At 36.4% G+C, this 16,848-nt stretch overlaps 1 protein-coding gene across 7 annotated transcripts in view; it reads left to right on the plus strand.

The window, feature by feature from the left end:
* The window catches only part of LOC106138959 (dynactin subunit 1), a 47,155-nt gene that overhangs the window by 28,615 nt on the left and 1,692 nt on the right, over positions 1 to 16,848 (plus strand). For 4 of the 7 annotated variants that reach the window (XM_060953144.1, XM_060953142.1, XM_060953143.1 and 1 more), the window contains 10 exons: positions 326 to 448; positions 5,299 to 5,438; positions 6,850 to 6,971; positions 8,009 to 8,041; positions 8,460 to 8,495; positions 12,071 to 12,152; positions 12,806 to 12,968; positions 14,373 to 14,492; positions 15,670 to 15,780; positions 16,490 to 16,590. In XM_060953144.1, the coding sequence (XP_060809127.1) occupies positions 326 to 448; positions 5,299 to 5,438; positions 6,850 to 6,971; positions 8,009 to 8,041; positions 8,460 to 8,495; positions 12,071 to 12,152; positions 12,806 to 12,968; positions 14,373 to 14,492; positions 15,670 to 15,780; positions 16,490 to 16,590 (1,031 nt within the window). Of the gene's footprint in view, positions 1 to 325; positions 449 to 5,298; positions 5,439 to 6,849; positions 6,972 to 8,008; positions 8,042 to 8,459; positions 8,496 to 9,265; positions 9,469 to 12,070; positions 12,153 to 12,805; positions 12,969 to 14,372; positions 14,493 to 15,669; positions 15,781 to 16,489; positions 16,591 to 16,848 lie in introns of those variants that run through there. The other 3 variants (XM_060953145.1, XM_060953147.1, XM_060953148.1) reach the window with 3 other exon arrangements.

Below are 16,848 nucleotides of genomic sequence, written 5' to 3' on the forward strand. Positions count from 1 at the left end.
TGTGCCGTGTGGTTCCCGGCACCATTACAAAAAAGAATAGGACCACTCCATCTCTTTTCCCACGGATGTCGTAAAAGGCGACTAAGTGATAGGCTTATAAACTTGGGATTCCTCTTTTAGGCGATGGGCTAGCAACCTGTCACTATTTGAATCTCAATTCTATCACTTAGCCAAGCCATTTGCTCTGTCTGCCCCGCAAGGGATATAGACGTGACTATATGTATGAATATATATATATGTATATATCAGAAAAAAAAAGAGTCATGGCCTAAATATATGACGTTTTGCAAATGGATTTAATCAATACAATTCTTTGAATTCCCAGCCTACTCCACCGGTGGTGATCAGGGCTCAAATGGTGAAGAAGCAGTTGGAGGAGACGAAGACGCTGACCATCAAGCTGGAGAACAAGGAGGCCGACGTCAAGGAGCTGAGGAAGGCGCTCAAGGTGAGCGCGGGTTCGATTCCCCGGACAATCCTACTACTATTAAAAGGCGAAAGTTTGTATGGATGTTTGTTACTCTTTCACGCAAAAACTACTGAACCGATTACCATGAAATTTGGTATGTAGGTAGCTGAAGACCCAGAATAACACATAGGCTACTTTTTATCCCAGAGTTCCCGCGGGACTGATAGGGTTTCCATGCGGACGAAGTCGCGGGCGGCCTCTAGTAGAACAATAAATTTTTGCATAGAATAGAACAGATTTATTTTCAAAACTAGCTTTCCCCCGCGACTCCGTCCGCGCGGATGTCGGTCTTCGCGTAGATGGTTTATTTCTCCATTTTATTTTCAGTCCGGTCAATTTAGACCAAAAAATAGGAATGAAGCTACATTAATTCCCATCAAGCTGAAAATGAGTATAATTGTTTAAAACACAATCAAAAGCATTATTTCAAAATTCCCCATGATTCCGGTTTAAAGAAAAAAATTACCCAAGGTCAAAGGTAAGAAAATGGGATTTTCACGATTTTCTTCAAAACGTTTTATAGGAAAATTACCTCAGACATATATTGTAGATCATAAAGATATCTATAAAAAGGAATCAATATTTTTTTTTCAATAAAGCTACCGTTTCTGAGATGAAAATGAAGATGATGATGATTACGATGCAAAAAGTTGCAAGCGTCATAATATGCATAAGCACGTCTCGTATATACTCTATGTAGCAGTAATATAAGTAAAAATATTGTTCTGTCGGCAATTTTAACTTGAATTCAAAATATAAAATATACATAAGTATAATGAAACCCAGTCCCTTCATTTATACTGTAGTGAAACCTTGAGACAACATCTGTCTCTCTGTTTAATTGTGTACGTGGCTAGGGTCGTATAGCTGCTTTATCTCAGAATGCTCAACACATGAAATACCGTTAGTCTTTAAAAATAGTTGTCCTTGCGGGGATACCGTTGTCGGCTATGGACACCACGGCCTCTCATGCCCTAGGAGTGCCGGCCGTTTAGAGCGCCATGCCGCCCTAAATGATATAATCCTCCGTGCTCTTGCCACCATCCATGTTCCAGCCGTTCTAGAACCAAACGGTTTGGCTCAGGATGATGCCATGAGACCGGATGGTATGACTTTGGTACCCTGGTTGCGCCGTCTCATCTTCAGGTTACTAAATCTAAGGCCGTTCTGCTTCAAATGAGGCAAAAAACCTCAAAAGGCGCAAATATGTAGTTATCGGTAATATCTATACTTTTGAACCTTTTGGGGTAGAAACTCTGGGACCGGGGGGCCTATCTGCCCATCAGCTTTTCCGACAATTGTCGAAAAAGCTAATTGAGGTATCTCTTGACCGGAGGGCTGGAAATTATCTGGCTCAGAGAATCAGCATTGCCATTCGAATTGGCAATGATGCCAGCCTTCTGGGCACATTCCCACATGTTGATGCTCTGCAAGGACTGTACAATTTATAAATTAAATTTTAGTTTGTAGTCATCTTTTTTCTTTCTTTTTACTACGCTTTTTATTAGCTTGGGTTGTATGTATGTATGTAGGTATGTATGTATGTATGTATGTATGTATGTAACGGAATCTTTGACCTTAATTTTCACTGGTTTCTAAACGTCTGATCAACTTGGAACTTTGCACACGTATTAAGGACCGATGACAATGCAATATTTTGATAAGAGTTTCTCATTATCCTTATTAAAACTGCCAGGATTAATAAATTCATTTTTAGATCCTTCGTAAGAGAGTAAGAGAGACAGAGCTAGCCATTTCCATACAAGAAACCGAGAAGTTCTGACGTATAAGGAGTCCAAAAAAAATGTAATATATTTCCATATAATGTTACTATTAACCTGAGGCTTCTTTATTTCATCGCATTGCTCCATTTAGAATTACCATTAGAAACCATAGTAGAATTAGTAGAATATTTTAAAACAATAAAAAATATATAAGTAATAAAACAAAAGTAATAAATGAAAATTGAACAACTAAATTTACAAAAATACAAGAATAAAGTTACTACCTACTGAACTTTGCGATATTTAATACGTATTTAACATATTAATGCAATTCTTGAATTAACATTAGGTATCTTTTGCCTATTTATAATAGCAACACTGTAATACTCGTTTGGAAAATGAGTGACAGTTTTTTATGTCAAATAAGTTTTGCAGTAAGTTTTGATTGAATTCGATTCGAACACCTGTAAACTTTCTTTCTGTTGTTTTTTACCGGTGCCTGTGTATTTACCTATTTGCACTTTGTTTTGTGCTGATAACTTGTCGTTATTTGGAGTTTGGAATCTTCCGTTGAGTCGAGCTTTGTTCTTCCGGATATTCGTGTGATTTTATCATCTGAGATTGGACTCTGACTGTGTTTACTGTGTTGTGCAGATATTTTGAGATAGGACTCCTGTAAAAAGTACCTTATTATTTGAGATAGGAGTCCCAAGTTTGTGTTTGTTTTTGTGAAAGACAGATTTTACAACAAAAGTGCCACGATGTCTTCAGATAAACTTTGTTGCGTTCCTGGTTGTAAAGGCAGTGGAGGTATGTTTGAAATATTTTTATTCCTGTATCAATCTGCCTCTTAATCTTGTGGTTTGATTCCTGGCAAGGCCACAATCGAAAATTATTACGTTTGCTGGATAGTCAAAAATATTATTAACAGTGATTTATCACTATAAAATTCTTTTCAACTGGGTTTAACAATCATCATACATACATATAATCACGTCTATATCCCTTGCGGGGTAGACAGAACCAACAGTCTTGTAAAGACTGATAGGCCACATTCAGCTATTTGGCTTTAAGATAGAATTGAGATTCAAATAGTGACAGGTTGCAAGCCCATCGCCTTAAAAAGAATCATGATCATGAGAATATTATGAGATTTAATCCAATCAGGCCACATATAACTTTAAGAAAGTTAGTTGTGAAAACCTCCGGCGATGGGCGCATGGTTGCGAAAGTCTTTTCTAGTAAGATAGTTATACCAGAAGTGTTTACTTCCAAAAAATAATTGTATAAAAAAACTAAAAAACTACCCGTTTTATTGCAAATCGAACTAAAAAATAGAAAATAAATAATAGTTTAAAAAAAACTAAAAAACTACGCTTTTATTGCTAATCAAACTAAATAATCAAACTAAAAAATAGAAAATAAAAATTAATGACAAAGGAATTCAGTAGTAGCAAGTCGAACAATCAGTTTAGTCAGTTGTAGTAGTAATTACCTCGGATTAAAATTATAACAAAATTAAATTTATAAACAAAACAATTTAAATCAGAGTAAAAAGCGTGGGGTGCATTTTACTTCATTTTCATAACTCTCTTGTCATAAATATATGCTAATAGAATGATTTTAATATTTACTACATCAGGCACCCCACGCTTTTTACTCTGATTTAAATTGTTTTGTTTATAAATTTAATTTTGTTATAATTTTAATCCGAGGTAATTACTACTACAACTGACTAAACTGATTGTTCGACTTGCTACTACTGAATTCCTTTGTCATTAATTTTTATTTTCTATTTTTTAGTTTGATTATTTAGTTTGATTAGCAATAAAAGCGTAGTTTTTTAGTTTTTTTTAAACTATTATTTTTATAAGTAGTTTTAGTTTTAATTTGATTATTGCATTGAATTTGAAAATTGTAATCTCTATTATTGTCCTAAGATGATTTTCTTCACTTATTCTATTTTATTTTAAAATTCTATTTTTTTTAAAATAATAAATGCGAAAGTTAGTCTTGAGTGCCACTGCGTAGTGAAAACACGTGTTTATTCTAACCTATTTCAGACTTTTTCAAGTTTAATAATAAAAATGTTAAAAAAAACGCGCTAATAGTACACTACCTGAGAGGTGGCAAGGAAACGGATGCATATTATGACGCTTGCAACTTTTTGCATCGTTATATCACAGAAACGGTAGCTTTGTTGAAAAAAAATATTGATACCTTTTTTATAGATAACTTTATGATCTACAATTTATGTCTGATATAATTTTCCGATTTGAAAAACTTTCCGTTTTAAAGAAAATTGCGATACACCCATTTTTTGCCTTTGACCGTGAGTAAATTTTTTTCCTTAAACCGGAATCATGGGGAATTTTGAAATAATGCTTTTGATTGTGTTTTAAATAATTATACTCATTTTCAGCTTGATGGGAATTAATGTAGCTATGTAGTATTTTTTTCATAGTAATTAGTAGCGGCCCGCTTGTGCAGAAAACGGTTCAAGCCAAAGCCGACTTTAGGCGCTACAGGTTACGGCGCTAAATCCACTGCGGGTAACGCAACGTGTGTTCGCGGTTCTACAGAACAACGTCTATGGATAAACTGAAAAATTAAGATTTTTTTTTCTTCGTATTTTTTCGGGATAAAAAGTATCCTATTTTACGCCCAGGATAATAAGGTATAATTATACCAAGTTTCATCAAAATCGAACCGTTAGTTTTCACGTGATGCCTGAACATACAGACAGACAGACAAAAATTTTTTTAATCACATTTTTGTATTTGGTATCGATCCAGTAACACCCCCTGCTATTTATTTTTTCAATATTTTCAATGTACAGAATTGACCTTTCTACAGATTTATTATATGTATAGATTTTTCAATATTTTCAATGTACAGAATTGACCTTTCTACAGATTTATTATATGTATAGATTGGATACAAGGTATCACTTATTGACGTCACATATCACTTAAATATAATTATAACTACTACCGCTTCCAAAGCGCATGTGTAGAAGAATTTGTATTGATGCTAAAATTTAGTTTAAGCATATGGTTCTTTAATCATTATAGTGTATAAAAATAAATATCTTTTGTATATCAGGCCAAACAAGAAGAGTTATCAGAGATGCAGATTCGTAGGGAGCTGGGCGAGAGGAAACTGTCGGCGGCCGCTCGCGACTCCGAGCTGAGAGCGGAACAGCTGCAGAGGAGATTGGAGGACGCCACTAACCAGCTGAAACGGTAGGATATTCATTTAATACATGCATACATACACATACATACATATACATACATACATGCATACACATACATACATGCATACATAATAAATAAATAAATATATACGGGACAAATAACACAGATTGAGTTAGCCTCAAGTTAGTTCGAGACTTGTGTTACGAGACTAACTCAACGATACTATATTTTATAATAAATACTTATATAGATAAACATCCAAAACCCAGGTCAATCAGAAAAAATTCGTTTCTCATCATGCCCTGGCCGGGATTCGAACCCGGGACCTCCGGTGTCACAGACAAGCGTACTACCGCTGCGCCACAGAGGCCGTCATACATACATACACATACATACATACAGATAGCGCCACCTAGTGGTTACCGCGATGGCATTAATGCATTTCCATACAAATTCGTGATCACTCGCTCGACGCGTTTTATCGAGTAAAACTAGCACTGACACCTTTGACCTTCATTTATTCCGTAACGTGTATTAGCCTTAACAAGTCTTGAATTAACAACGAATATCGGTGTTATTTAAGATAGATAGGTAATTTCTCTCGCCCATTCCTCTTTCTCACAATTTGGTATGCCCCACACAATACAAGGTGTCACTTATTGACGTCACATCACTTAAATCTAATTATAACTACTACCGCTTCCAAAGCGCACGTGTAGAAGAAGCGGCGGAACAAACTACACTGCAGCATTTACACCGGACGTCAATTTACAAATAAAGATCTCTTAAGTCTAAAGGACGTCCTGGTAAAGGGTCAGGTCAAAAGTACCCGAAACCACCGAGCTAACCGAGCTTGCATGAAGAGAGTTATGAATGTGGATGAAGCGAAGGAAGTATGCAGAGATCGTGGCAAGTGGAAGAGGTAGTCTCTGCCTACCCCTCCGGGAAAGAGGCGTGATTTTATGTATGTATGTAAGTCTAAATCGTGGATGAATGCACATTGTCTACATTAAAATATATGTATATGAATGATCTTCCCTTTGTGGCTGTCAAGCCCTCTACAAGGTCATTTCTCTTACCAACCGATTTCCAACTCTCTCTCCTCTTATTTAGTTAGTATCTCTCACAAGTTTCGAATTTAATTCGAGGCTAACTCAATCTGTGTAATCTATCCCTAATTTGTTCTTATATTATTTTGCAAGAGTACATCTAGGAGCAGAGACTCCTCTTGATAGCTTGATCATCTTGATAAATAAAACTTGATAATATATAGAACAATATTTTGTTTATTAATAAAGGAACAAAGTGACGTGTGCACACTTGAATTGGTAATCGTGAACTAAATGAAATGAAATTAAGCAGAAAATTCGATATCGTCAATTACGGTAAATTGTACTTTGTACAGTATAAAAACACGGCGACGTAAAAGTTCTCTTTTCTCTCTCTCTCTCCACAGCAAAGAGAAAGAGTACGAGGAGACGATGGACCACCTCCAGCAGGACATTGACTCCCTGGAGCTGGAGCGTGGAGCGTTACGAGACAAGCTGAAGCTGTACGCTAAGAGAGGTTCTCATCACGGTGAGTTGTTTCTATATTGGGTGCTTATTATTAAATTCCATCATCAAGCCAAAAAGCTGAACGTGACCTAACAGTGTCTTCAAGACTTTTGGCTCTGTCTGCCCCGCAAGGTATATAGACGTGACTGTATGTATGAATATACATATATATATGTATATATATCAGAAAAAGTTACCTACCCCTCCGGGAAAGAGGCGTGATTTTATGTATGTATGTATGTATTTTTGATGGCGTAATTTGAATACTAGAGTAATTTGTATGTAATTTATTTTAATACTGACAACTGAAAATAATGAAACAGTTGAAAAATTTAAACTAGAAAATTGTCTCCGTATTGCGCGTAACTTTTTTATGTGTGAAACATCATGTTATGCGTAATGAAAATTATGCAAAAAAATGTTATGCTGGTTTTATTTTTGTCTTTATGTAAAAACTAGATTTAAATACCTACTGATGGATATTTTCTAGCAATTTTCTTAATTTCTATTACAATCGATGAAAGAGGTATTTCGTTGCCAATTAATTGATGGATTATGTTAATATATAAAGTTAATTTTATTTTATAGATCTGGCGTTGTTAAGTAAGTCGTTTGTTGAGTGAAAATTGTAACAACAAAAATGCAAATCTTACCATAGATTTATTTTTCTATAATTTTGATATATGTCTATGGAAAGAGTTGTGAGAGTGTGTTTATAACGTTAGTTTTCATCTGAGTGTTACAATGATTTAGTGTCGGCATGCATAAAGATTATTTCAATAAGTATATAAGGAACAGATGACTGATCTTCCGACTTTCTTAAAAAAATAGCTGAAGTCTCTTATCTTAAATTCTTTTGTACATATGTATATAATGGCGTAAAATTCTGTTCTAAAACAAAATGGAAATTCACATCATTATACATTTCATATTTTAGAATTTTCAAAGTGAAATGCGCGGGCAAAAGTTTTCTTAATATTTTTATGTCAAACAATTATTATGCGAAACGATCTTTATGCGAACCGTGCCGAAAATTTTAAAACTACGTTGTGTGTGCAGCTACTGCCACGACGCCGGCCAGAGACTACTCACGTAAGATTACCTGTCTCGCTCTAACATGCATGCCTTCCCTTACCAACCATAGAGCTTCGAAATTGTCGTATTATTTTCTCTAAAAAAAAAAAACTATAGATGTCAATATTGCTTAAATCCGTCGCTTTATTTAAATTTAAGTCAAATTTATTAAAGTTAATCTAGTTTATCTTCTAAAGTTTTTTCTCTTCTATACTGTCGCGGCCGTGTATTAATGACTTTTTTTTTCTAATGGTGCCGGGAACCACACGGCACTGCCGGGAACCACACGGCACATATATAGTTTTGATAATATAGCCTTAAGTCATGTTTCAATGACATAATATAGTGTTTTAATTTTTATAGATTTCTTTTTACGCCAAAGTATAGTGAATTTTATATAATTTCCTACATGTAATGTATAACATTTTGTATACAGCATCGCCCGTTCCGGTGTCCGTCAGAGATTTCTTACGTAAGATTAATGTTTCAGCGCTAACATGCCTTCCCTTGCTTATTATAGGATGCAATTTAGTTTATTTTTATTTAAAAAAAATCATTAAACCTATCTCGGGTATGCCGGAAGAGATTTCTTTAGAAATAGACCAGAAACTATGTACTGTTGTTTCTTGTTTATATCATTCCTATATGTTTTCTGTGTAAATGAATTGATTTATAAATAAATGATACCTGGGCGACCGAGCGGTGCTCGGGGTACGTTAACAAATATATACGGAACAATTCACACAGATTGTGTTAACCCCATAGTAAGTTCGGGGCTTGTGTGCCGGGATACTTGTTCAACGATACTATATTTTATAATAAATAATGTACTTAGTACACCTAGACATACCTTATCATGCGATGCGAAAAACCAAAAGTATTGAATGAAAAAAAAATGCTTCAATAAAATTAAATTGTACAAAGCAATCATGACTTTATTTAGTTACAATATTAGTGTTTTATTGGCTTGAAAAGCATGCCGCTGATTCGGCCTCCACCCATAGCTATATATATTGCGGCGACCGCCTCTCATTATTAAGAGCTCTATGACCATCCCGCTTGCTTGTATACAGACTTATGAACGATTAGATTTGTACTAAAATTTAGACGCAATGTTATTTACTTTTAAAAGTATTTTCGTCGCTTTAATATTTTTAATCTACATTATAGACTTGTAAAATTTTGTTAACAAAAAAATATTATTATTTCTAATTCTATAAACATATTGTACGTTTTGCATAGCGGTGGTGACTCCAGCCGTAACGCCTAAAGAAATTAACCGTAAGATATTTTTGTTTGGAATTGTCGATGTTCTATGTCCGTTCATTGTTGCATGGTCATCACAATACATATTTCCCCAAAATGCGGGAGATTTTGTTTTTAGGTTTCCTTTTTTATTTTCGTTAATTTACCAAGTAGTGTGTATATGAATGTATAAAATAAGCATGATTGTTAAGATAATTTATTTATTTTCGTCTACACAAAAGAAATATGATATTTTTCTTCTTAACTTTCCTTAAGTAACATATTATATCGCTTAAAGTACAAGTTATGTAGGGATTTGTTCATCTTTTCTACATTTGATCTATATTTTATTTTAAACATATAGCGAGCGTCGAAAGTAGTTCGTAAGAAATACAGTTTATAAAAATAAATAGGTAGATATGAACATTAAAAAAATAATAATCTAATCTTCTTCCACAATAAATTGACCAATGACCATATAATGAACATTATAGGAACCATAGAGTTAAATATGTTGAGTAAGCGGAAGGCGCCTAAAACTAATTTAAATAAGCTTTCTTTACAGGAATGGAACTAATTACATGCCTTGATACATCGTCAATAATTAAGCATGATCGTTGTACAATTATTATATATGTCACGTCACTTGTACTAAATATTTGGGAGTGGAATGCAAAATGGCGGAAATAATTTCTGTTACATATTTTTTGGCAGTAATTTTTTTTAATATATAATATATTAAGTATTAAATATTTATATAAACTTAAAAAAAAACTAAATCGATTATGTGATCATAAAAAGTAAAAAAAATAATATAATAACTAATGTAAGTTGTAACTTACTTAATTTTTGTAATATAAAAAAATATTGGAAAAATAAGAATTTTGTAATTTATGCGTGAATTATTGAAATAGATTTCTGCCGTTAAACTCGTGTTCCAGCAATTGTTACGCCATTTTGAATCCACTCTTAACTTAACGTTTCACGAATCAAATGTTTTTTATTGAAAATAGTACCAGTTTTGTATTTATTTATTTATTTTATTTATATATTTCTCAAATATATCGTCATGCCAAAAAGCTGAACATCAGTCTTTTAAAGGCTGTTTGTCGACTCTGTCTATCCCGCAAGGGATAAAGACGTGACTATATGTATGTATGTTTATATTTGGACTTCTATTTTCTCTACCAGTCAAACTTTCGTTTATACATAAGTGTACATAAGTTGATCGAAAGATTATTACCGTGAGGAAACCTGCACATTCAGGCGACTGGATGTGTAACCATGATCGATCCAACACGGGTCAGGTTCCCCTGCAAAGGTTGCGGAGGTCAGACGGGAGTCGCTTCGTGTAAAAACCTGACTCACCCAATCCAGAATCCACCCACAGGCTGCCTACGGGCTTATTTCTAAACTATTTACGTGACGTACCTTTATTTTATAACGGACATGTTCAAACATGTTACAATGATCCGTGGTCAATGAAACTTACGCGCTTAGTGAACTGGTACTATTTTCCTCGTGACCGTATCGTCATAATGTTGCATGTTAAGTTAGTTTTTCCTAAAAAGACACGTCTAATCTGAAATGTGAAATTTTTATATGAAGCTATGCCTGTATCATTTCGTAGCAAAGATCGAGTTTACCTTAATTTGCGAATAATTGTTCTTTTATTTACGTACTGACATTCATTAAGACAAATAGCTGAACGTGGCCTATCAGTCTTCATAAGACTGTTGGCTCTCTCTACCCCGCAGGGGTTATAGACGTGATTATATGTATGTATTTACAGACCTGGATGTATAAAGACGAGTATTATAATGAGTTATGTGCCGTGTGGTTCTTGGCACCAATAGAAAAAGGAATTGGACCACTCCACCTCGTTCCCATGGATGTCGTAAAAGTCGACTAAGGGATAAGTTTGGCGCGGGTAGCATTTGTACATATAAAATGTCCTCTTGAATCACTCTATCTACCTATTTTAAAAAAATCATCAAAATTTGTTGCGTAGTTATAAAGATTTAAGCATACATACATACACACATTGGGACAGACGCGGGAAGCGACTTGGCTTTATACTATGTAGTAATTCATCTTAAATTAAATTGCTTCCATTAAAAATTTTCAAGAACAGTTAGTTGGTTCACATTCAGATTGGTCTGTCTGTCTGTCTATATCGTTATAACTGTTTAACTGTCATTGTCATGTGGACGTGGTTATTGTGTTATTAATTTTAATTAATTATTTATTAATAATATTATTTTCATAATTTTAACGTTTAACAAGTTTGATTACAAGATATTGTGATTAAAAAAAACCGTTACGTACCTATAGAAAGAAGAATAGGACTGCTCCATCTCTTTCCTATGGATGTCGTAAAAGACGACTGAGGGTTAGGCAAGTCGATAACTTGGGATTCTTCTTTTAGCCGATGGCGACGTTATCTGTATCGAATTAAATATCAATAATAACACTTTTAAAAGTCAAGGCAAACAAAAGACATACATGTTAATCACGTCTATATCCCATGCGGGGTAGACAGAGCCAACAGTCTTGCAAACACTGATAGGTCACATTCACCTGTTTGGCTTTATGATAGAATTGAGATTCAAATAGTGACAGGTTGCTAGCAAATCGTCTAAAATAAGAATACCAAAGTTTACAAACCTATCCCTTAGTCGCCTCTTACGACATCCACGGGAAATGAGATGCCAGTGGTCTTATTCTTTTTTTTATATTGGTGCCCGGAACCGCACGGCATTTTATTATTATAATATTTATATATATAAATTTAATATTCAGAGGAGACTCCCGTGAAGGTGTCTTCAGGCACCGTGGGCGAAGTCAACGAGGCACTCCATCATCAGCTCAAGGTGTTAAGCTGGTGAGTGATTGATTGATTGTTTTGGTGTGTGTGTGTGTGTGTGCGTGGTGTGTGAACAGTGTGAGTGATTTTGTTTATCTATACTAATATTATAAAACTGAAGAGTTTGTTTGTTTGAACGCGCTAATCTCAGGAACTACGGGTAGGTACGAATTGAAAAATTATCTTTGTGTTGAATACACCATTTATCGAGGAAGGCTTTAGGCTATATAACATCACGCTGCAACTATTAGAAGCGAAGATATAATGGAGAATGTGAAAGAAATCGGGTAAAATTATTCATCCTTGAGGGCTTCAATGAGTGGTCCTATTCTTTTTAATATTGGTGCCGGGAACCACACGGCGCGTGTCCACTTATCATGGCGCTGTCGATGTTGTTAATAATAAAGAGAAAATATTTGTATTTTTTTAGTTTGTAAAGAATATACTCAGAAAGAACTGAACCAATTTTGACGGAATTTAGTACACAAATAGAATAGACATTCGGGAATAACGTACGCATATTATTATACCGAAATTATCATCGAAGCACCGCGTGATAAAGCTTAAAGTAAATATAAATACATGTCTACCCCGCAAGGGATATGGACGTGACCATATGTGTGTATGTACATATGTATGTATGTATGTAAATATAATACTTTTTCAACCAGGACGGTGGAACGCGAGCGCGCAGCCCGAGTGGCGGCCTGCAACAAGGCGTCGCAGGAGGCGCTCCGCAAGCTGAGACCTCTGGAGCACCCCACCGCCGCCGCCGCCAAGGCCAGGAGACAGGCCGCCGGCGAGCTGGAGCGGGGGCTGGCTAAACTGCAGGCTGTAAGTGTTTAGAGCGTAGGGCTCCGCTGGTAGATCTCTGGAGCACCCCACCGAGGCCAAAAGTTGTAAGAGACGTGTCAGGTTGTAGTAAATGTAGCAAACTGCTGTTTTTAGGGTTCCGTACGTCTGAATACAAAAACGGAAACCTTATAGGATCACTCGTGTGTCTGTCCGTCCGTCGCTTACAGTCAATTATCTCCGAATCTATTAGACCGATTAAGTTGAAATTTGGTACACATATCAATTCCTGTGACCCAAACACAGAGGTGTGACGTGAGCAGATGAAATCTGTATATGGGGGGTCATTTTTGGGGGGGAAGGGGACAATTAAAAAAAAAAATCTGAAAACTGCATCGTGTGGCATATCAAATGAAAGGTCTTGTTGAAAAGATCTTAAATGTATTTTTTTGTAATTTTAAAATAAATAGTTTCCAAGTTTTTCAAGAAAATAGACGAAAATTGACCATTCCCCCCCTTATCTCCGAAACTACTGAACCTAAAATGTTGAAAAAAATACAGAAATTAGTTTTCTCCTTATAGATTATAGGAAAACCTATAAGAAGTCCATGATATTAAAATAACATTATAAATCACTCAAACATCACAACAAACAAATTTGGGTCAGTTTTAAAAAAACATGATAGGTAACATCGTACGGAACCCTCTTCACGCGAGTTCAACTCGCACTTGTCCCCTTTTTTGAACACAGAGAGGCAAGTAGAAGTAGTTGTCAGTACTTTGTCAGTCATTCAGTGAGAGTTTATTTATATCTATGTATTGACGGCCTCTGTGGCGCAGCGGTAGTGCGCTTGTCTGTGACACTGGAGGTCCCGGGTTCGAAGCCCGGCCAGGGCATGAAGTAGAAACGAACTTTCTCTGATTGTCTTGGATGTTTATCTTAAATAAGTATTTATTTTAAAATATAGTATCGTCGAGTTGGTATCTCGTGACTCAAGTCTCGAACTTACTACGAGGCTGACTCGATCTGTGTAATTTGTCCCGTATATATTTATTTATTTATAGTGCCATGCTGTGGTTCCCGGCACCAATAAAAAAAAGAATAGGACCACTCCATCTCTTTCCCACGGATGTCGTAAAAGGCGACTAAGGGATAGGCTTATAAACTTGGGATTCCTCTTTTAGGCGATGGGCTAGCAACCCGTCACTATTTGAATCTCAATTCTATCACAAAGCCAAACAGCTGAGCGTGGCCTATCAGTCTTTTCAGGACTGTTGGCTCTGTCTACCCCGCTAGGGATATAGACGTGACTATAAGTATGTATGTATGTATGTATAAAATATAGTATCGTCGAGTTGGTATCTCGTGACACAAGTCTCGAACTTACTTCGAGGCTAACTCGATCTGTGTAATTTGTCCCGTATATATTTATTTATTGTCCGCAGGATTGGACAATGCACGTTGCCAAATCTGGCCTGGTCAAGTTCCCTGATGACCCGAGCAAGTACGCCAAGGCGATGGAGACTCACAAGGAGAAGCAGAGGGAGATCAGGCGGCAGTTGGAGGTATTGTACTCCTATCCATTTCTCTCATTGTTTTGTAGCGGGAGATGGATGATTCGGCTCGACCGCCACCAAAGGGAAGATCTTCCGCCAGGCTAGGTGTTATGCCTGGGGAACCGCGCGACAGACGATGTTGTGTCGGAGGTTGTATATATAGCTCCAATCCGTGAAATCTTTGAAATCGCGATTAAGATTCTTCGCTGCTATTGGTTGAGCGCGTCAATTTCTTCGCGATGATTGACAGTAGTTGTTTGATTGGATAAATAAATATATACGGGACAAATTACACTGATTGAGTTAGCCTCGAAGTAAGTTCGAGACTTGTGTTACGAGATACTAACTCAACGATACTATATTTTATAATAAATACTTATATAGATAAACATCCAAGACCCAGGCCAATCAGAAAAAGTTCTTTTCTCATCACGCCCTGGCCGGGATTCGAACCCGGGATCTCTGGTGTCACAGACAAGCGTACTACCGCTGCGCCACAGTGGCCGTGATGTTGTGACGAGTGGCGTAGAGATGTCGCCACAGTTTCAACAAACATACATACAGACATATTATACAACATCGTCTGTCGCGCGGTTCCCCAGGGAACACACCAGCCTGCAGGAAGATCTGCCCTTTGGTGGCGGTCGAGCCCGTATCATCGCCCCTGCTATAATATGTATACATACATACATACATATGGTCACGTCTATATCCCTTGCGGGCTAGACAGAGCCAATAGTCTTGAAAAGACTGAATGGCCACGTTCAGCTGTTTGGCTTTGTGATAGAGTTGAGATTCAAATTGTGACAGGTTGCTAGCCCATCGCCTAAAAAATTATCCCAAATTTGTAAGCCTATCCCTTAGTCGCTTTTTACTTACATACATACATAAAATCACGCCGCTTTCCCGGAGGGGTAGGCAGAGACTACCTCTTTCCACTTGCCACGATCTCTGCACACTTCCTTCGCTTCATCCACATTCATAACTCTCTTCACGCAAGCTCGGCGGTTTCGGGTACTTTTGACCTGACCCTTTACCAGGACGTCCTTAATTTGATCAATATACGATAAAATTAAGATATAATAAAAGTAAATAATAAAAGTAGATAATTAAAAACGATAAGATATTATAAAATTATACATAAATAACATGTTCCCTTTAGAAAATAAATGACATGTTTCCACAGGAGCGCCTGCTGGCCCTCCAGAGTGAGGTGCGTCACCAGCTACTCACGCATCGGCCGTGGCGCTGCGTGGAGACCGACCTCGCGGAGTTCCCCACCAGGGAGCTGGCGCAGGTGTGTAGCACTCCCAGCGGGGTAGACAGCTCAAATTCAAAAATTTAAAATTCAAAATTTTTATTCATTACTATAGGATACTATATATCGCTTAATAATTGTCAAAACGTATGGTTTAACAACATTGGTTGACGTCAAATAAATTACTTAAAAACTAAGTTTACTGCCGCTTCCAAGGCGTCAGTGCAGAAGAAGCGGTAACAAACTGCACTGCAGCATTTTCTTCTTCTGTTGCTCATATAAATTGTCAAATTCAATATTTTCATTCATTAGGTACTAACAAGCTGTTGCCCGCGACTTGGTCCGCGTAAATTTTGAGTTGAATCTTAATCATACAGTCGGATACAGCCAGACAGACAAAAAATGTAAAAAAAAAAAAATGATTCCCTATCCATTTCAGTCAAAATACTAAATGTGCAGACAAAATATTTTTACTGTTTTATTAAAGTATGGATAGATTATAGGATACTTCGTATCGCTTGATGATTGTCAAATCGTTTGGTTTAACAACATTAGTTGACCTCGAATGAATTACTTAAAACTAAGTTCACTGCCGCTTCCAAGGCGAAAAATTATCCCAAATTTGTAAGCCTATCCCTTGGTCGCCTTTTACGACATCCATGGGAAAGGGACGGAGTGGTCCTATTCTTTTTTGTATTGGTGCCGGGAACCACACGGCACATAACATAAATTTTTGATATGATTCCAGGCTCTGAACACGCCGTCAGTGGAGGTGGGCACCCTCCAAATGCGCGCGCCGCCCTCGCTGGCCGCCGACACCGTGTACGTGACTCCTGCGCAGCTAGCACAGTATGTGTTCTTTTTATAAATTGAAATTCATAATCTTTATTCGATATCATAAAGTACATCAGTTGAATTACAGTTACTGCTTAGAAATAGGTACAATATGAACCCTGTTGTACATCGCAATATCTTTACTAATATTATAAAGCTGAAGAGTATGTTTGTTTGTTTGTTCGTTCGTTTGAAAGCGCTAATCTCAGGAACTACTGGTTCGAATTAAAAAATTATTTTTGCGTTGAATAGACCATTTATCGAGGAAGGCTT

Source organism: Amyelois transitella, chromosome 31 (genome assembly GCF_032362555.1).
Source record: "Amyelois transitella isolate CPQ chromosome 31, ilAmyTran1.1, whole genome shotgun sequence".
Classification (NCBI taxonomy): domain Eukaryota; kingdom Metazoa; phylum Arthropoda; class Insecta; order Lepidoptera; family Pyralidae; genus Amyelois; species Amyelois transitella.